We start from the raw sequence: 21,211 nt of genomic DNA on the forward strand, positions 1-21,211 counted from the left end.
CCAGGAAGAAGGCATCACCATCCTACTGCAGAACCCCACATCACAGATTGAGCACCAACAGAGAGCACAGACACAGGTTTTGGATGAAGGACAGCACAGAGATTCTGACCAGAGTGATGGATACAAGACAAGGGGGAGTCCAAGCCCCGCTGAGCACAGTTGCAGAGCCTGTGTGTTTGGCCTGCCATGTAAACATGTCACATCCTATGAGAACTGAGAACAAACATCAAAGTCTAAGTACTAGTAGCCCAGTTTTGCTAGTGCTGAGTGACCTGGATAAAAACTAAAGAGCCTGGATAAAAACTAAAGAGCCTTTGGGAGATATTCTTATAGCCTAGTTTATTGCATCTCTGCAGACAACTCCCTGCTTCTCCCAAAATGGGAAAAATATAATCAAAGAACTGCATTCCTCTTACTACAGTTATCATTCAGGAACCAGGAACCATGTGCTTTTGACCCTTGTGTGAGCAACACGCATGTTCTGGCCTCCAGATTGCTGGAGCTGTGAACCTCTTGCTCAGTTCTTCCCTGGGAAGTCAAAATCCCAAGTGGTATAAATCCTTTTTTCTCCCCCCTACTTTAAGAAGTTTTATGATAAAATTTCATTCTCCCTCTGCACATGTAGCAGAAAAGGTAACAGACAGAACACAAAGACCACTCTTGGCACTCACCATGGGTCCGTCTCAACTTCCAGGAGACCACAGTAGCACAATACATGACACTCAAGCCAACAGTTAGCTCTCCTCCGACACTGCAGTGCCCTTTATCAGTGAGTGCTTTAAGTTCTATGCAGTGGTTTTGTGCTACACAGGTAAGTCCCTGTTGGCAGGGACTGATCTGCCAACACAGACTTCGCTGTAGGAAGAGCCTGAGGCTGAAATAACAGGACTCCCAATGCCTGCTCCTCCCAGAACACCAGCTGGGCAAGGAAATGTCTTTGTGACATACCCAAGGATAGATGTTTTCTACCACGATTTATTGAGCTAATTTATATTCTCCACATAATGTAATAAGGGTACAGGGCTACTAATTTTTTCCACTATCCACAGAGCAACACTCTGGAGTAGCTTTCAGCCTCTTTTTTCACTCGGCAAGCAGCCAAATGTGGCTGCAGTTGCATCCTAACCAAGTGACTTCCGTACATGACAACATTTTTTCACGACATGTATTGGACAATGACCCAGACCTACAGCCTTTAGAAGAGGAGGAGGTGAAATGACCTTCAACAAAGCTCTGAGCAGTAGAACTGATTGTGGCCCAGTCCTGGATGACATGACCCTCAACAGGAAAGGGGAAGTAGGTACCACAATTCATACATTCAGTTTAAGCCCTTCGCAAGACAGGTCCTTGTGACTGGGTGGTCATAGGCATCTTGGTTTTGTTCTCTGCTCCACTACAGAGCTGAGGCTATAGGGTCTGCTCAGCACATGGGTACAGTGCAGGAGGTTGGGGTCCTGCATCAGTTCCACCTCCCTGGTGCTGAATGGTGGAGTGCCCCTGACCAGGCACATTCTGGCCTGTTAGCAAGGCAGGAACGCAGCATTTCAGGCTCCCTGAAGCACATATGGTTATTCATGGTTTACTGCAATATGCTGGCACCCAAAAACCTCTAGTGCAGCTCTGGGAGCCAAGTGCATTTCATTTCAGGAGAAACAGAGACTGTAAGAAAAAAGTAAAGCCTTCACTTACACTATCTCATCATTCTGGAACTCCAGCTCCCCACAGGTGTCTTCGAAGTCCTCTCCTCCACCTTTGGCTGAGCCTTCAATGGTTTTGTAGGGCACAATAACATTTCCTCGTGCACCGGAGGTTCGCAACACTTTCACTTCCATGGTTCCTACACTTTCACTGATGTGTGTTACTGGCTCCTCAAAGGTGAAGATACCAGCATGGTCATCATCAAAAATGGTGACAGTGGCAGTAGACGGTGATCCCAAGCAGGCGAGTGTTGAGACACGACTGGCCTCAGGGACGCCCTCATCTGAGGCCTCAGTGCTCACACGGACATTGCTGAGATGTACCAGGAAATTCTCATCCTCCTCAAATATGTCATCATCGATTATGCCAACACGGATTTCCTTCTGAGTCTCTCCAGGCTTGAAGACCACTGTCCCTTCAGTGAATTCGTAGTCGGAGCCGGCATTAGCCGTTCCGTCCTCTGTCCGGAAGTCAACGTACACTGTGTTGGTCAAGTCGCCTCCCCGGCGAATGATGGTCAGGGCCACAGTGCCGCAGTTCTCCAAACACTGGTAGGTACCCTGCTCAAAATAGAGCTTGCTGATGGGATCATTTTCGGTCACCTCACTGTTGACCTCGTGCATGCTGACAGCTTTGCGGGCCTGGTCTGCAGCATGTCTCTTCAAGATGTTGCCAGCTCCAGTCATGAGCCGAGTGGCCTGGATGCGGTAAAAGGCCCTGCTCTTCTGTTGCTGGCTCAGGACCTGGTAGTTGGCCAGCTCTATAAGCTGTTCAATTTCCTTGTCTGGGTGCTTTTGTTTCAGCTCCTTCAAGATCCGAGCCATTTCCCTTCTGGCTTCCTCATCATCCTGATCTTTCTCGTCCACTTCCAACACCAGTGTCCCATCCAAAAAGTTCTCCACATGAGAATTAGCAACCTTTCCGTCCATCTCAATATCAGCTTTGGAGGAGGGCCGGTCACCTTCATGCTCTATGATCATGCCTCTCTGCTTGCCAGCTCGGTATTTCTTGTAGACGTACTTGTAAAACAAAAGCCTCCTGTCAGCTATCCAGGCAAACACCACACAGATGGGGAAGAAGAAGAAGGTGAGCAAGCCTTCCCAAACCTCCACAATCCCAGGTGAAGACACAGATAAAATAATGTAAAGCCAAGTGTAGGCAAAGATGCTCCAGGCTGCCGTAACAAAAAACACTCGCAAGTGCTTGATCTTCCTTATCTCTCCATCTGGAACCACGTACACACATATTGCAATTATGACAAACATGTTAAAGGCAGCACTTCCCACAATCGTGCTTGGCCCCAGGTCCCCTGCTGTGAAGCCGTGGCCGCACACTTCGATGACAGACAGGAGAATCTCAGGGGCGGATGAGCCCAAGGCCATCAGTGTGAGATTGGAAACAGTCTCGTTCCAGATCCTCACAGTGGTTTTGCTGGTCTCGCCATTGGGCTTCTTGATGGTTATTTCTCGCTCTTGGGATGTAATGACTTCGATGGAGGACATGAAGCGGTCAGCTATGATAGAAACTCCCAGGAACATATACACCATCGCTACAAAATACACCGTTGCCCGAGCGATTTTGTCACCAAATGAGGGGTCTTGAGGTTCCCATATTGGTAAAATCACACCCTTTTTGCAGATGTACGAGCCAGCGCACTCCTCAGTGTCGTTCCCTGGCAGTTCACTGGGGCTCTCCGCATGTATGCCCTCTGCATGGAAGAGCAGCAGCAGCGCAAGGCTCAGGAGCTGAAAGCTCACCGGGAAGGTGGGTGGGTGAATTACTCGCAACATGGCCACTTCCTCCGAACAGATCCCAGACATCCTCATCCTGCAGAGGCAAAAGGAAAGATGCATTAGGTGAGGCCAACCAGAGATTACAGATTTTCCTCTCCAGCTTCTTTATTTCCCATTTTTCCCAAACATATAGTCAAGTTATCCCATTATGCAAGAAGACCCATCGAATGAGCCCACTTTGTTATGATTACTGATGTTTTCTGTGTAGGAATTATCTAGTTCAGTCACCTGAACAAGGGTGGAATCAGATGCTACCAGTGGGATAGCACCTACCCCCTTTAGCAACTGTGATGTTTCTTTCTCTTTGCTGAAAGCCTATTTCAACTGCATTTTCTTTTTCCTCATCTAATTAAAGCCCATCATTCTCCTTCACAGCTGGCAGAAGTGTTTCCCATTTCAAAATTACAGTGCATTCTCTCACTGGAATTCAGGGTAAGAGCAGGAGATGGCAGAGAAATCTACTATCCCCTCATCATGTTTAAAAAATATTTTTATACTTGCCATTTTAAATCACTGTAATCTATGTATTTCACAGTCTTTTCTTGCTGACAGTCCTCCTAAACATCTACTCCGCATCAGAAATCTGCACAAAGTGAACTCTCAAGCCCTGGCAAAACCTTATTCTTAACAGTAACTTGGTCATAAGGTGCACCAGAAGGACAGTCTGTAATTAATGATTTTGGAGCCATTCCTTCCACAGCGCATCACTTTGCACCTTCCCAAAACTGGAAAGAGCCCCATATGCATCGAAGCCTGGCTCTCTTGGCATGCTTAGAGACGAAACATGTCCCTGTGCTCTTTTCCCACTTGGTCAGCTTCGATGGCTTCCCCTTCAAGGGCCTTTCTCACTCCATTTACAACATCAGTCATCAGGCATGACAGCCATACTTGCCCTTATCCTGCCTCAGGATTTTCCAGCAACTTAGAGGAGCTGTTAAAGAGGTTTGTAGTTAGTTAACAGTGCATAAACTGACAGAACAGATGCCTTTAAGTACAAAGAGATGCTTAGTGCAAAAATCGAGCATGCTCAGTGTTACATTCTCAATTTTACCAGCCAATAAAAGCCAGATCCCTAGTTATTAAAGCTATATTTTCTCCTTAAGGAGAGCCTTTGCTATACTCTGCTTCTCCAATCCAAATTAATTTAATCACGCAGTGCTTGAAATGTTTCTATGAAGAGAGGAAAATGAGTACATCGATACCTTGACTTTGCTGGAAAATACAAAAAGCTGAACTGGTTTTGCTCATAAAAACCCACACCCTTGAAAGGAAGAAAAAAATGCTCAGCCATGAAAGGGTTTAACTTCTAAGAGAAGGATCTCATTTCCAGGCCCGTACCAGAGATGGGACACAAGCAAGAAACCAAGTCAATGCCTCCTCAAGCACAGTCTTTGCAGCGCCTGGCAGGTGTCACCCTACCATTTGCCATCTGCCTGGTCTCCAGCAAAAACACACCAGGTCTGACAGCTCACAGCTGCATGCACTGGGAGACACAGATCAACCCATTCACACTAAAGGTGGCACCCAGTGACAGCATCCCAGCTGTCATCTGGGCCCAGTCATAGTGATCGGGACCCAAATGGAATGGCTAAGAATACCTTCCCTCTTCCTTCTGAAAGAAGTCTTGTTTCACAGCACAGCTTGGGACACAGGCTGCCTTTCCAGCCACAGAACAGGCTACACATGCTGCATTGCTGACTGCAATAGTACAGGCAGGCATTCCTGAGGAGAAGCATTTGCCCTCCTAAACAGGAACACACCAACACCTCCTTGAAGAAAAGCACCTGGTCACCACCACCATCTCCTTCTCCCCCATGACAAATCACCCCTCCTTGTTATGGCAGGGGCATATTACACAGAGACAAGGCTGTGCACAAGTGAACACCTGACTGGAGGAAGCAATGGGTACCATCCTGCACCCATGTTGTGGGATCTACTCCAAAGGAGACATTGTAATGGTGGATCAAAGCCCTCTCCTCTGTTTGCTTTTATTTATGGATGCTGTAGTAGGATTATTGGTCTGGAAGAAAAATACTGAGAATTTATCAAGGCAGTTTTATATAAATGACATTTTCTCACCAGGAACTGTTGGTCTGCCTCCAACCCCCGCTCCCCAGTTTTGTAATTAAGAAAAGAAAAGGGTACATAGTGGAGGAAATAAGTAAGTCAGAGAGCTGGGTGATAAGAACAGATAAGATGAACAAGAAAAAGCAAATCTCTTGTAGAAAGATAGATTTAAAAGAAAGTTGTTTGTGTTGGAAATCCTGCAAATGCTACAAAAAAAAGTTCTTACTGCTGAATTCAGAAGCCCTAAACGCTGCACCCCTGATCACAGTCCCTGGGTGCCTTCTGCTTTCTCAAATGCAAACTGTAATCACTGCTTACAAATTCAAAGTAAAAAAAAAAATGAAAACATGACGTTTGTAAAGAAGAGTACCTTGTTGTTGCAGGCCATTCAGCAGATAGCTAAGTTGAAACAGATGTGCATTCATGGTCACTGAAGTATAGCTGAAGCATGAATTAGTCACCCAACATCTGTACTCTCATGTTTCACATTGCACCAAACCAAATCACAGAGACATTTGATAAGGGGGCTGTCAAAACACAGGCTGACTTGGTACCTACTCTGTTTATCCCAGATAGCTTGTAAGTGTAGCTTTGTTTCCTTTTTAAATATGTAGGTTTAAAAAAATTCATTGTGGGCATAAGATATTACTCAGCTCCATGGTTCTTCACCCTCTCCCTCTAAAGGGTAGTATTTTCTTCAAAAAAACTCAAGAGCATCCACCTGCCCTTGTTCAGGTAATTTTTCTCCCTGTGGCAAGTCATATCCCTGCACATGTACAATTATTCAGAGCAATCAGGCATTGTGAAATCCCCTTGGCAAGAAGAGGAAACAGATGGTTCTAGAAAAAAATATTATGCTTTGGGTCACTGATTTAGGTCATAGGAGAGTCCCATCACAATTTGGACCAAGTCTACAATCTCAAAAGGAAGTCTTACTGGAAGTCTCATCCAGAAAAAAAGACACGCATCAGATCAAATTAATAAGTCATTTGAACTTTATTTCCCATGTTCTTCCCTTTTAAACATTCTAATACAAGTTGATTTGGGGTTTGTTTTTTTCTATTTGGTTGGGGTTTTTTTAAATCAAGTCCTATATTATGTTAAACAAGAGGAAAAAAGGTCTAGAGGTTTGCATCTGAGCAGTCCATCTTTCTGGCATTTCCAACCAACACGTCATGTACAAACAATATTTTTCCCTCAGATGGCAGGAGGTAAGAAATGTGGAACTTTTCTAGATAGCTCAGAGGCATAAGAAATGGTTGGAGCTTTGGAAGAGAAATCCATTGGCTGCATCAGTGTGCCTTCTTTGAGCAACAGTAGTGTCCCCCAGCTCTCTGCTCTACTTTCTCCATCATTTTGTGGTGTGGTCATCAAACAAGATTGACATACCATCACCAGCTTTCCTAATTAAACCAATTCACAGTGAAGCTCAGGAATTAGGGAGGGCCAGAAAATGTTTGTCCACAACATGCTAGTTACACATATGCAGCCAGAGCCTGACACTCAGAATATCTCAGAGAAACAGCTGCTATTAAATCATCATAATTTCTTATCAGTACAATCCCAAATAAACAGCTTGGTCCCCAGAGACCCTCTTACTCTGCATTTGCCTAGGGTCTCAGCCTGTGGTCAGCACACTGTGGTAGGAACATTCCCAGACAAATCATTTACATTATTCTATAACGAGAAGCAAGGTTACTAGAAGAACAGCCCTCCCTCCAAACCCAGCTTTGTTAGCTTTTCATTAAGATGTCTCAATTGCATTTCCCATCCTGGCCATCAACAATAAAAGCAAGTGCTGGTGCTGATGCTGGCAGCCCTGGCAAACTCTGCCTGCAATGGTGCTTGTGGCCTTGGGGGTACTACCCCAAAGCCTCTGGGATCAGATCTATCATAGCAGCACTGGGCAGAGACACAGGCTGCTCTGGAGCTCGGTGCTGGTCTTACATGTGTGGTGAAAAATCCCAAACCACCATCCTGGGCCAGCACAGCCCTGCCATAAGCACTACCTGATGCTCAGGGAAAGCACCTAGAGCCCTTTTTACCACTGCAGGAGTGGAACTGTCTTGGGGCTACTGGAGAGCTTTAAGGGAAAGCTAGAGCTAGCCAGGAGAGACAGAGCCCAACCTGGGTTCTCCTGAAGTTGCAGCTGAGCCCCTTCTCTTTTGCAACGAGCTCCCCAGGGGTGCCAGCAAGCCGCTTTGCACGGTAAGGGAGGAAAGCCCATGAGAGGCTGCACAGCAAGCTCAGTTTAGATGTAGCTTCAAGGCAATGGACTAGCCTTTATTCCAACCTTGGTGTTGTGAAACACCAGGAGGGCAGTTGTTGCTTACAGCAGGGCTAGAGGGCTGCAGAGATACTTGCCTCCCTGCTGGACATGGGAGCTCTAAGTTTTACAAATTGGTAGGAGAGAGCTCATATTGCCAGCTCATACTCCTGCCCCCCAGCTCAGGAGCTGCCAGATAGGGAGGAAACAGCCTTTTAGACTCTGCTCTGATCTTTCTCTGACAGCATTGCTCCTTCAGGCCGGTTTGTCGCTGCATGCAAAATGAGCCTGAAAGCTGCTCTGGATTTAAACAAAGCACAGCTTTTGCTTTGCTGCAGCCCCCCAAAAGTCCTAGCTCCACTGGGGCATTTCAGCCTTGAAATATTCACTGTAAGACCCTTCCTATTATTTTCCTATGCCTTCGTATCACACACAGGTCTATGACCACTGGAAGCACCATTATTTTTAAGAGTACTGAAAAAACACTAATCCAGACACTTTAGTTACAGAAGGATTGGGCAAGGAAGAAAATGGCCTGGGCTCACAAGGAATGAATGGCCACACAAAGAGAGACTGAGAGACTTTCCATGGGGAATTTTTTTCCCAGCATTCAATAGAAAACCTGTACAGAGCAGCTGTAACACAGCAGTGTTCGCACCATTACAGCCACTGCCGATGCTACCCCACTGTGACATCAGTTCATAATAAACACCACTACTGTGGATTTACTGGAAGCTTGTATGGAAGAAGGTGTCCTCACAGCTGTCCTCCTGGTGTACAGAAGGTTGGAGCATTACCCTCTCCCCACAGGGTGCATGGTTGCTTGCTGGGGCCAGTAAAAAGTTTGCTGTTCACATGAGAGTGGCTGCTTTTCAGCATGATGTGGGAACACAACCAGGAGCGTGTTGCAACACCATGGGGACTCCCAGACAGCCCTTCCACATCCCACAGTCAGAGACAGAGAGGACCTTTTCCTAGTGAGAGAGCACTGGTGCAGAGAGACAGAGAAAGCAGCTCAAACTGCCCTTTGCAAGTGTCAGAGGCAGGAGAAAGACAGTCTCCCTTCAGCCAGAGGGGCCAAAAACTGACAAAGAAGCAGCTAGTAGTTACTGCAAGGCACAGCCAGACTGCAAGCTAGACAAACAGAGCCTAAGAGCAAGTTGGCTGCTCATTCTTCTTCCACTGTCTCTGGGGAAAAGACATCAAGCCCCAAAAAGGCAGGCTCTCCTGGCCAACAAACGTCCCCGACCCCGCCATGCCCTAGGCTCCTACCCCATGGTCAGACCTGAAGTCTCCAAGTCGCAGAACCTCCTTCCCAGCTTCTCTTGCAGCAGAGTAGCACTTAAAGAGCCTACTGCAAGCAATAACCAGAATTCCCAGGAGAAAGCACTGCATACCTTTCTTCCACACATGGGACTTACACTCACTGTCCCATCTCTGGAGGGTAGTAGACCTCTCCTCTCCTACTGACTCTTCCTGGTCCTGCTGAAGCCTATACACCATGCCTCATTGAAAGCAGTAATCTGCTTTACAGCAGGCAGCTTGGGCAAAGCCTGTACTGTGAAAAAAACATGACTATTGGAAAGAAAAACCCCACCAAATAAATTGTCTGGTCTCTGACCATCAATCAGCAAACCAGGCAAGAGCCCAGGTCCAGCCAAGGGACACAAAACGGATGTCAACAGTCATGCAAGGAGGTATGGGGTGCTTGGAGATTTATCTAGGCAGCCACTGTGCTGGCTTCACTACTGATCTTGATGATGACCCCATGGCACAGCTTTGGTAAAACTTAGCTCCTGACAGCTGTGAGATTTAGCCATCAAGGCAGGAAGAAGACCCTACCCCCACACTGGCTGAACATCCAGGCCAATGGAGGAGGAAAGCTGCTAAGTCCAAATACTCTGTTGCTACTCAGGGCTGCACAGCGTGACAGCACTTTAAACACAGCTTGGAAAACCCTTGGCTCACTTCCCTGCTCCAGCTCTGCCTGGCTCCTGCTTCCTTCCACCCAGCTCTGCCGCTCCAAAACAGGCACAGCCTGTTGGCATCCCCTGCCCATGACCCTCCAGATCTCCACATCAGGAAAATGATTTCCAGGCCATCAGCATCCTGATTGCATCAGTACAAAAAACATCAAAATCTTTCCAAATATAGTCAGAGGCACAGGCCCTCCATGGATCCAATCAAGTAAAAAACACATCAGGCCACCCTGTTTTCTGTAAAGGACATTAAAAAGTAAGAATAATTATCAGTCTGCAACTGATTTTTCCAAGTATCCTATCTCTTCAATGAAGAATCCAATCTCCTCCCACAATGTCCCCAGCAACTCTCCAAAATAAACAGATAAATAGAGAAAACAAAACATCCAGGACATAAAATTTCAACCATATTGGTGAATTTGGGGGCAGTTTGCAGAGAATGAGCTTAGAAGTATTTGTCAGGGAGATTAGAGTCTTGCTTTTCCTGCATAGAGATCAAGTATCAAATTGTCCCTTTCCCCCACGACTCAAGATTTCAGCAAGGAATATGCCAGAAAATAAGAAGCAAGGGAGAAATATACTACATTTCTACATCTCCCTTCCTACTTGCTGCTGTCTCCAGACCGTATCTCTATCCTTACCACCTGCCTTTGGTCTCTTCTTTATCAAGCAGCATCAGGCTCTTCCCTATGATTCCTCCTCGGTTGCGAACACCTTCCTCTCTGCCTGGGGATCTCCCTTGCTGATTTAAGCACAGTGCAGTCTGCCTGGTCTCCATCAGCAGCGGCTTTGAGGCTGCCTTGCAGACAGACTCCCTGTGCGATCTTAGGGTAGCTCTTTATCTCCCTGTGCTCTGTGTCTCCCTATGTAAAATGGGAAGAGCATCTCCTGAGAGTGCTGGGACAATAAAACACTGCTAATAAGCCTGAGGTTCCTGGGTAGCCTGGGAGGGAAGTATCTTCCCAGAGGTGCCCCAAAGGGGCCAGAAGGGAGTAATTAACAGGCCTGTTGCTTTCTTCTATGCCTGTGTCCATTCCTACCTCTGGGACTACTTTTGCATTGGGTTTGTAGCTGTGTGTGGGTCCTCTGTGCAGCAGGATGCTCTCCTAGTCTCTGCAGGAACAGAAAGCTTCAAGGGAGCAGAGACAAATCCCCAGCCCCAGCTCCCTGAGACCATCCAGAGATGAAGAGCTGGGAGATGTCCATGGGAACGTGTTGACCTGTGATTCAGACATGGTACTACACAGAAGCTGGGCAGGTTAGTCTGGGCAAAGGCTCACCCTGGCATGCTTCATCCACCATCTACATGACTGGCCCTGGCTGGGGAAGAGTGGCAGCACCTCCCAGGAGAGTCACCGTCCAAAGGCACAGCTCTGGCACGGCTGACTCTAGAGGGAGCTGAATGCTAGTGCTGAGCAGACGCCCAGCTTTTAGACCACCAGATCTCAGGAAAGGGAATCTAAGCCAAAGTGTGTGCCAGGCCTTCATTGCCTACCTCAAACACAAGGTTAACCACCTCTCCCTTCTCCTCAGATTCTCCCTCCTTCTCTGTCTCCCCAGGAGCTCTTTGCAGCACCAAATCTCACTTCTATTTGTAGCCAGGTTTCCTTAGGAAGTCGGGCATATGAAATCACAGTTTCCATGTCTGTCTGTCGGTTCACATCGCTCCCCCTTCTTTCCAATTTCAGCTAAATCACCAGAGGGATAGAGATAGCAGAAAAAGCCAAGTTCCTACAAGCTTCCTGAAAATAGCTGGAGAGATACCTCTGCAAGGGAAAGACTGGTCAGTGGGGTCAGCCCATACTGGATGCCAGAGTCTCAACAGCACAGCACTCTGAGTATCCTGCAGCAGACCCAGGTGGAGCCTGGCTTTGCACAGCTGTGGGCACCAGTGTCCATGAGCTGGGAGCACATGCAGATTATGGCATGTTGAGCTTGAACAGGGCTCCAGGTTGTTCCCTGTACCAGTCGCAAGGAGAGCCGTAGACACGTGTTGTCTATGACCAACTTGTTGGTTGGCTGTCCAGTGGTGCTTGTGTCTTGAGGATCACTAGGCTTTATTACAGGATCTAAATTTCTTTGGGATGCTGGAGAACAATGGCTTTACCCTGGTAAGCCATCAGGACGGTATCCCCTCAAAACCACAGCAGAAAACCAAATTCTGTCCTAGATGCAGTGCCAGAAAACTGCAACTCTGAAAGCCCTGAGCAGATCTGGACACTACAAAAGGCAGAGAAATGGCTGTGCCTTTACAACATCATTTAAAGTGATGTAGAGACTCCCCAAAGCAAGGACATAAGCCAAAGTTTGTGCCATGTCACGTACAGCAGTACCAGGAGAGAAAACTAGGTGCAGCCTATATAAGTCTCAGGAGCAATTCACAGCCAATAAATCACAAAAACCTTAGCGAAAGTGGGGGTAGAGAGAAGAAAGCAAAGTTTAATCACCTTAAAACTGTGTTACTTGGTGTTGGCATTCAGAGATGCTTGACATAAAGAGTACTTCCAACCTCCTCAGGTATCTTGAATGCAAACCCTGGTAGAGAGGAAACTTTGGCCAACGTGGCTTCCCAACTCTGACTTGGGAGTTGTTTACGTCTCCAGAGAAACAGAGCTGGTGTGGTGTAAGAGGAGTCAGACAATGTATCAGCTTTCCTGGGGAGTTGGTGGTGGGGGTTCATGGTTTGGTTGGCAGGTTATGGCTCAAGAAATGCTACGTTATTTTCCTATTTGGACTAAATGTCTGTGTTGAACAAGGGACAAAGCTGCTACTGAAGAATCATTCAGAAGGAAAGGGGAGAAAGAAATGCTTCATAGATGCTCCCAAGGGACCACAAATCCCTTTCTCTGGCGATATCCACCTTCCAGCTAAAGCCATATAGAACAGCTTTTTTTTTTTTTTTCCTGGTTGCCACCATCACATCAACATGCAAGTGTCCCTGCTTCCCTTTTCTAAATAAAAGTGCATCTCTTCTCTTTGTGGGGTTGACAAAAAGCACATGAATACCTAAGCAAGTGTCAGGAGAGCACTCAAAGAATCCCAGCGTCTCTTAGACTTCATTTCCATTGCCTGACTAGCAAATTTTCAGTATCTGGGACTGGAGGAACATCTTCCTGCAAAGTGCAAGGAAAGAGGTCCCCTGACATCACACACTTGCACCCACATGCCTGTGACCTTGTGGGTTTACTACAGCTTTCATTTTCAGACTCCAATTCTCCCTAGTGCTTGCTGCATTTCTGCAACATTTTGGCAGTTTGCTTTCGCCTTTGAGACAGAGCAGAGTGTGGAGTGGTTTTGCATGGCTCGGTGGGGAGGGAAGCAACAAGGCTGCGAATAAAGAATTAAACTCAAGATGACGGAAGAGCCCCAGCCATGCTTCCACCTAGACAAAGCCTGCGTGATGAGCGCTGCTTAATGCCAGCCCCTAATAACACATGATGCTCGAGACGAAAATGGAAATTTCAGCGTGGCTGCAGGTGCCTCCGACCACTCACCTCAGGAACCGCTTCAAGGCAGGAAAAGCAGCCCTGCCCGGAGGCACGCACAGCCCCGGCCAGGCGGAGGCACCGCACCCCGCCGCGCATGGAGGGATGCGCCCGTAAGCCCCCCGGGGAAGGAGATTTGCTCCAGTCCCCTGCCCAGCAACACCCGGCTCTTGGGGTAGCGGGGAGGCAACCCTCCGCCGCAGCCGCGCCTCCCTTCGCGACATATCGCGATTGGCCGGCGGGGGAGGGGGGCGAGCCCCATCGCCTGCCTAAAGGTGCCGTGGTTGGGTTGTAAAAAACATTCTCTGGTGTGTGTGGATGTGTGAGCATCCTACCCCCGCCTCCCCATCCGCTCCCACACGGCTCTGGGTCTCCCATCCCGGCCCGCCCGCCCCAGCCTCCCCCGGCACTCCGACCCCGGTGTAGAAAGCAGTGTCCAGGCGCCGGGGGACCCGTCGCGCTGGGCAGGGCCGGGGCGACGGCCGGTCGGTCTCGGTCCTACCTGGCGGGGGGAGGGAGCGGGCGTCGCCGGGGTCGGATCAGCAGCGGCGGGGCATCGCGGCGGGGCGGGCGGCGGAGCCCCGGTGCGCGGCTGAGGCGCGGCGGCGGGCGGGAGGGAGAGAGAGAGGGAGGGAGGGAGGGAGGGAGGGAGGGAGAAGGGAGGAAGGAAGGGAGGGAGGGATGAAAGGATGGATGGAGGGAGCGCGCGCACACACACACACACACACACACACACACACACGCGCGCGCGCGCGCGCAGCGCCCCCGGGATGCGCTCAGCCGACCAGCCCCGCAGGCAGCCTCCCCTCCCTCCGCATCCCTCCGCCGCGATGCGCGGGCAGGGAGAAACCTCCCTCCTCCGCGGCAGCAGCTTCAGCCCTCCTCCTCGTCCTCCTGCTGCTGGAAATATTTCCCGATTTCCTCCTCGGATCGAGGGACTTTGAAAGGCAGGGCTGGTTGCGGAACCACCCCCAGCAGCCCTGCCCACCCTGCCTTCTCTGCCTGGGGCAGTTCCCCAGCCCTGCCCTGCCTGCCCCCAGCCCTGCCCCTCCTGACCGGGACAGTTCCCATCCGTGCCCTGCCTGACTCCAGCCCAGCCCACCCTGACCTGTCAGGTCCTGCCCACCGTGGCTCGTTGCATCCCCCGGCCGCCCTGCAGCCCGCCAGGGCAATCCCGAACCCATTTGCACTCCGCAGGAAGGAGCAAGCCCTGGGAGAGATGGCGAGAAGAGAACCTCGGGTGCGTGTGCAAGGAGTGCCTTGCTGTGCCTGTCCCCGTGCCCCACAGTGCTGCCCATGGCCCCTGTGGGGAGGCAGGAGGCCAGGAGCATCCCAGGCACACCTGGGTTGGGACTCACTCCCTTAACCCATCCTCAGAGTTGAGGTGTTTGCAGAGGACAGTGTGGGACATGGGGTGACAGGCAAGGAGCATATGTGTCAATTAGGACCTTCCTGGGAACTGCCCTCACATCTGGCAATTTGGGCAGCCCTTAAACCCACAGACCCTCCTGTACCTGCAGAAGGGTTATCAGCAGTGGGGACGTCTTGCAGGAGAGCAGCAGCCTGGCAGAGAAGGACTTACTGCACCTCAGGCTGGCCCAAGTGTCCTTCCTGTGGGCAATTCCCCTTTCACCATGCCTGAATGACTCCTCCACCCTTCGCTGGCTCCAGCAAGGAGCAGATGAACCCATTGTCCCACCCTCCAGGCAAAACTCTCTGACTTTAGGAACTTAAAATAGGACCACAGCTAATATTTCTCACATTGGTCGTTGCAAGTACCCAGTGACCTTGACTAGCCCTCAACGCCCAGATCCTCAGGTACAACAAGAACTGTGGAAAAGTAGAGACATTATTTTAGTTCCTGTACCCTCTTAGACCTTTTCCCTCTTATATTGTTAGCTGTGCCTGTGATTTTTGTCACCACTGGTGAGACAGAAACCCAGAATTTTACCTTTGGATTTTATCTGTGCTTTTCTTCCTTACTTTCAAAAAACATTTTTTTTAAGATTTTTGCACCATCATGCCCTTCAGCAGAGATGGAAAACTATATTTCTCTTTTCAAGGTGAGGTGCAAGACATGGACAGTGTCACAAAACTCCTTTGTAAAGCACTTTGTGATGAACAGACCAAGCAACAAACCATCTACTTAATGTCACAGCTGTTATTGATATTATTTAGATTTGGTCTTACTTTAAAAGCTTATTGCCTACATATGGAATGAAAGGCACTTCCATATAAGAATTTGGTTTAGAAAAAGCCCATGGTTTTGTGTCCAGTAGCTAACTGATTTTCTGTCTCACCTCCTTTGATTTAAAACTCTTCAGAGGAGGGATAGGGTTGCATCTGCCCCTGTGGGGTACTTTGATGGTACTCAGTTCTCCCAGCAGGGCCATTGATATAAAATGAGCACAGCTAAATGTGTACAGCATGCACAGTGCTGTGCTCTGATCAGGAACTGAGCAGAGCACTGGATGTGTATCAGTGGCATTTGGTTTTGGCAGTGGCTACAGGATGCAAGGTGCTGCACAAGCTGGCCTGGCAAAAGGATAGTGTGAGAAGAAAAAAATTGGCATGGTTGCAGCGAACACAATCCCTGCTGTTGCTTTTCACTCTGCATACTGAAATCTAATCACTGCAACAGTAGCAGTGGAACTCAGATTTTAGTCATGAAGTTCTCCCTAAAGCTTCCCAGTTCCCTCAGTAATTTTGCTGACCTACTCCCTGCTCTTTCAGTGAATACAGTATCCAACTTCTCCGGGTCACCAAGACCAAACTTTGCTAATGGGGATCCACTGGTGAGCTGCCCTCTGAAGAGCCAGGCATATACTCAGTTCCTCCCAGCTTGCCTCTATCTGCAGCTTCCAGTGAGTGTTCCTGTCTCCCAGTGCCTCCTGCTGAGATTCTCAGTAAAGCTGCTTCAGCTGTGGGATTTTTGTGCCATTCAAGGGGATCTGAAGAAAACAAGAGTCTGTCAGTGTTTGTGGTGATGCCCATTAAGTCCATGCATATGAACCCTTTGTATCACCCAGCCTTAGAGGCTCTGGGACAGAAAAGGTGAAGCAGAATTATCCCACCTGAACACGAGAGCAAATTTCATCTGCTTGAAAAGGTTAGGAGGAATATGAAACTGGGAGCCTGGGATAAGATGTGCCCCACTTCCCAGTCCTTTACACACCCCTTTCCAGGGAATTCAGACCTTCATTTTTTACAGTCTCCAAGAGAAAGGTGGAGTTAGGCTCTGAAAGAAAAGAGTGGAAGTCAGGGAGTAGGAGACACAATGAATCCAATTGATGAAAGGAGATACTGTGTTACAGGACTGCTCCACACTGCAGTGTCCATGGTTCACACTGCTTTTTCTCAGCCAAGCCTGCTGAAATAGCTGTGACAGAATAGAGTCCTGCATGGGCTGTGAAATCTGCTGGGCAAGCTGAGCAAATGCTCCCGTGGTCTCCCTGATGCTCTAGGCAAAAATGCAACAAGACTCCTCACGTCCTGACACAGCAAGTTTGTCACGGTGTAGGCACATCTATGCTTCAGCACGATTGCAGTCTGGGCTGTGCTGGGAGAGGTAGCAGTTTCCTCCAGCTACCTTTACTTCCCTATCTCTCTTTGCAGTCATGGAAGTGAACGCCTACCATTGCAAACATGCTTATAACCACTAATTAGTCATCCCAAAATCATGGAGATTCTCATGCCAATACTAGCGAATGGTTCATTCATTCATTCACTCACTCATTCATGCACACCCACAGCTCTCTCCGACAGCAGCCTGCATCTCTCTGCAGTTGCTGGAGGAGGTTTCTGGGTATTGTCTACATATGTAGAGCAGAAAGACTATTTGTCCCTGGAAAGAATGGGGTTAGTGGACTGTGGAATACTGAGAATGGGACAGAATGGTGAAGGCCAATTCTCTGCCTGATGCCTTGTGAAAAAGAGACATCTGAGCTGCTACACAGTTTAGAGGTGAGGGACGCAAAACCTCAATTACTTCTTTGCTTGAAAAATTTCTGCTTTATATTCCCTGTAAAGGAGATAAGAGGTCAGGGCAAGGTTAGTCTTCAGCTCAGCCGGAGCATGATCACCTCCAAGCAGCCATCCTACTGCCCTTTCTTGGCCCTGTTTCCAATATCTACTCAGTGGAATGCTTTGGTTTCTGCTCCAGCTTTTGGGTTCAGATAATGCTGGAGAATAACCAGTGAGTCCTCACTGACTAGTTTTATCTCTGATCATGGTTTTCCTTGAGTCTCTCAGAAGATGCCAGAGAGGTCCTGCAGAAGCAGATGGGTTGTCACCTCTGGCTTGCCATCCATCTGTCTTTGCTCCTCGCTGCAGTAGACTTGGGCATGTGCTCACTGAACATTCTCTGCCTCTCCTATACATGCTCTTGGCAGAAATCTGGAGAATCCTGGAGAGTGGTGTTTCTAAAAAAGATGCTCAGAAACATAGTTTCCAGTGATTTCAGCACTCACTGTCACTGACACCTCCAAACTTGCCTTTGCTATTAGGAGGAAAAATCAGGCATTTAGAAATATGGGAAATGGAGTGGGACACAGCAGTGAATAGGAAGGGCAGTTTTATGCACTGGACATCATATATTTCTTTTTGAGCTTTCCAGGTAGTGCCTCCTTAACTGTTTCTAAGTACCTGGTCTGAGTCTTGATGATCCCAGGGATGTCTGATTGCATGACAGTTGTCCATCAGCTGGCCAGAGGACTTAGATGAGTGAAAGGTATCTTCTCCCCTGGAGAACCGAGAGTATAGACTGTATTCCAGGGAGAAGGCAGTGCTCAGTGGAATGTTTTGGAACACCTGTGAAAAATCAGGAGCTTATGGTTTGCTGTCACTCCAGTGCTTTTAGACCCTGCAGAGGTAACTGGAGAAACCATGCTTGTGGCGCTTCTAAGCTTTCCTTCGAATACTTGCTCTATGCTGTGTTTTATGAAGGTTTAAACAATAAATCCAGTGGACTAATTCATAAGCATAGCATTTATCAGCTTGGGAGAGAATTTTCCTGGAAGAAGCAGTGACTGGCCAAATTTTGCTGAGCACAAAAGAGTTTTTGCACTGGAAACCACCTGCTGCTTGAGATTTGAAAGTAGTTAGAGGAGCTGGATGTGAACTCAGGGAGCTTGGAAATGGGAAGAGTTGCATGTATTTTGCAAACATCTTGTCTGCAAAAAAAGCCATACGCTCTTCAAGTTCTTCTTCAGAATTTTTTCTTTTTGAGAAAACTGCTTTCTGGTCACTAGACATATCCAGAAAAATTCAGTATGTGCACAGAATGACTTCAGCACCTGAGCTTATTGTAAGAGATGTACAACATGCAAACTGTCTCCTTAGTCTTCTCAAAGTGGTAGAAACAAAAATGCCTTCTGGCAGCTGTCATTTGTCTCAAGAGCAGTGCATGCTAATAGGAGCATCTCACTTCCACTTCTCAGGCAAAAAACAGCTCCTAGCTGGAGTCACTGAGTCATGGAAAAATGAAGTCCCCTGTTGAACTGCCTGGCCCTTAGCATCTTTGCCCACCAAAACCACGACACCAGTGAGGCTTTGTTTTGCTGTTACGAAACTGCAGAATACAGGAACTAAGAACACAGATGCAAGATCAACTGAAATGTGTTTCCCAGTGAAAGCAATAGCCTAGTGACTCTGCTGCCTCCCTGCAAGGGGCCATGGAAGTGCATTGTGCCAGCCCTGGGGCAGGACAACAACCAAATAGGCACTAGCACTTTCCACCTGATGCTCCAGCTCTTTTCACCAACATTCCAAAGTTGTCCTTTTGGAAAAAAAGATAGCTTGAGAAAAAAATAATCCCCCTCCCCACCCAAATTCAGAATTAAGAAGTAACAAACACCATGTTCTCTGGATTTGCCTTCTGCTTTTGAAACCTGGAGGTTTGGTGCTTTCCAATTTACTTGGCAACCAAAAGTAAGTTCAAAGAAAAAAAAGAGTGATATGTAATCATACGACTCCAGGAGCTGGGACTTTTAGAAAAATGGAAGTGCAAGTGCTATATGGCAAGATGTGGGAGCTGTGTCCTGCAAACTGGAGACTGTGATGCTTCCTCAGCAGATCTGGCCACATGAAGCCATATTCCTCATTTGATCTGTGTGCAAGCGATTAGTGGGAAGTGCAGCGTGAATCAGACACAGTGCACGACTCTGGCTGCAGCCCCTGATTTTATCATCTATTTGCCAGCCTTGAGCAGGGAATATAGACTTTTTTTTATTAAAAGTGAGAAGCAACTGACCTCAGCTGCATAAAGCACATTATTTATATTTCATTTATATATTACATGTCAAGAAAGCTGGGGGAACACCTTGCAAAAACCAAGCCCCTTAGCTGAGAAGATGCAAAATTACTTCTTTTAAAGGGAAACATTTCTTCACTATAATGGACTCTAATCTGCTGTCCTTGAGGGTGGTCAGAAATCTTCCCTGACTCCTTGCTGCTTTGACTTTACCAACCCCTGTCTCAGCTCTGTCTTGTTTCACCTCCAAGTGGCCTTGCCTGGCTAGGTGTCCCTCCAGCACTGGCCAGCTCTGACAGAGATGAGCCTGTGAATCCTGGGGACAGACCAGTGTCAAGGAACATGCTATCTGCTGTTATCAGCATGCAGCAGTCAATTTTAGGCCACAAGGACCCATGTGGCTGGGAATTTCTGTGCTCCTCATTCTTCTAAAGGCACCTTGGAGAAGGTCTGTGCCCTTGTTCCTGGTTGACTCCACCACCGGAACAGCTGAGACTGAAGCATGGTTCTTGTACCAGTTTCCTTCTTTTCCCACAGCTTAAATGTTAGCCCATTGGCCAGGGACCAGCACTGGTGCACACACAGATCTTGCTATTTTGGCACAGTTTGTTCCACTTATTTTATTTTCTTCTGAAGATGAACGAACCAAAAATGCGTGTCCTCTCTGTGGTGCGTGCTCAACAAGTGGTGAGGTAGTAACCAGTGCTGCATGCCCTAAACAGAGTAACTGAAGCCCTGTATGCAAAGACAATGTAATTAAAAAAAAAAAAGAAAAAAGAAAAAAAGAGAAATAAACATGAGAAAACCAGATTTAACTTCCTGATTGCTTAATGGTTATGGGTTTGGGGATTTTCCAGCAGATTTTGGAGAAATGAAACTGCATCATTTGTAAGACCACATTCTTCTTTCAGTGCTTCTGTTTACCTCTTGGAATTTCAAACATGGTCTGTTTGAAAGCTGCACTGAGCGGAATAGTTTTATCATGGCTTTCTGGGATTGTAATGATGTTTTAAAATGATTAAAGAGGCTCCTTTGCCACCTGCCTCATGGTTAGAAATCCCCAAGTGCCTTACAGAAGTCTTCTACTCTTATCAGAAGATGAACCCAGCTTCTGGCAAATCTGTTTAAGGTTCTGAGGCTGTATCCCTGTGTTTGTATGTGCTGGAGGGGCATGGAGGGGTGAGTGCATATGTGCAAATTGTGCAAGTTCTGACTTCTTCCCTCTCCTGTATTTCTGCTTATCCAAATGAGCTCCTGCTCCTGCAAGAGCTCCCATCTCTTCATCAGGTGAGACAATATCCTGAGTGTGTCAGTCCAGGAACATAGGCTGCTGTGGAGTATATGTGTAGGCTGGAGACCAGGGAGACAGGGGCTTGGGGGTTCAACCACTACCTGGCTGCTGCTGTGCCTCCTGCTGTAGCAGTGCAAACAGTGCAGTGTCAGGTTTGCAAGGAACGGCGCAGATGGGAAGGCTTGGCTGTGTGGGGAGAGAGCAAAGATCTGTCAGTGGTGTGTAGCTAGATCTGTGTTTGGTGGACCAGTGCCTTACAGGGCTTACAGGGCTGATGGGAAGTACAGGCTTTCCTCTTTCATTCAGCTCCCTTCCATGTTGCACATGGAAGTTACTAAGAAATTTTCTGGCCTCTGCACCTCAAGACACCAGTGTGGTATTT

At 48.0% G+C, this 21,211-nt stretch overlaps 1 protein-coding gene across 2 annotated transcripts in view; it reads right to left on the reverse strand.

Annotated features, from left to right (window-relative positions):
- SLC8A1 (solute carrier family 8 member A1) overlaps window positions 1–13,846 on the reverse strand; it is a 114,139-nt gene extending 100,293 nt beyond the window's left edge. For both annotated transcript variants that reach the window (XM_027889222.1, XM_027889221.1), the window contains exons 1-2: window positions 13,791–13,846; window positions 1,690–3,525 (exon numbers count right to left, since the gene is read on the reverse strand). In XM_027889222.1, the coding sequence (XP_027745023.1) occupies window positions 1,690–3,524 (1,835 nt within the window). In that variant the 5' untranslated portion in view covers window position 3,525; window positions 13,791–13,846. The remainder of the gene's footprint in view (window positions 1–1,689; window positions 3,526–13,790) is intronic.
- Between the last annotated feature and the right edge of the window lie 7,365 nt (window positions 13,847–21,211).

The sequence above is a fragment of the Empidonax traillii genome, unplaced genomic scaffold (assembly GCF_003031625.1).
Source record: "Empidonax traillii isolate 1590-97213 ecotype Southwest subspecies unplaced genomic scaffold, ASM303162v1 scaffold256:size688067, whole genome shotgun sequence".
NCBI classification, from domain to species: Eukaryota; Metazoa; Chordata; class Aves; order Passeriformes; family Tyrannidae; genus Empidonax; species Empidonax traillii.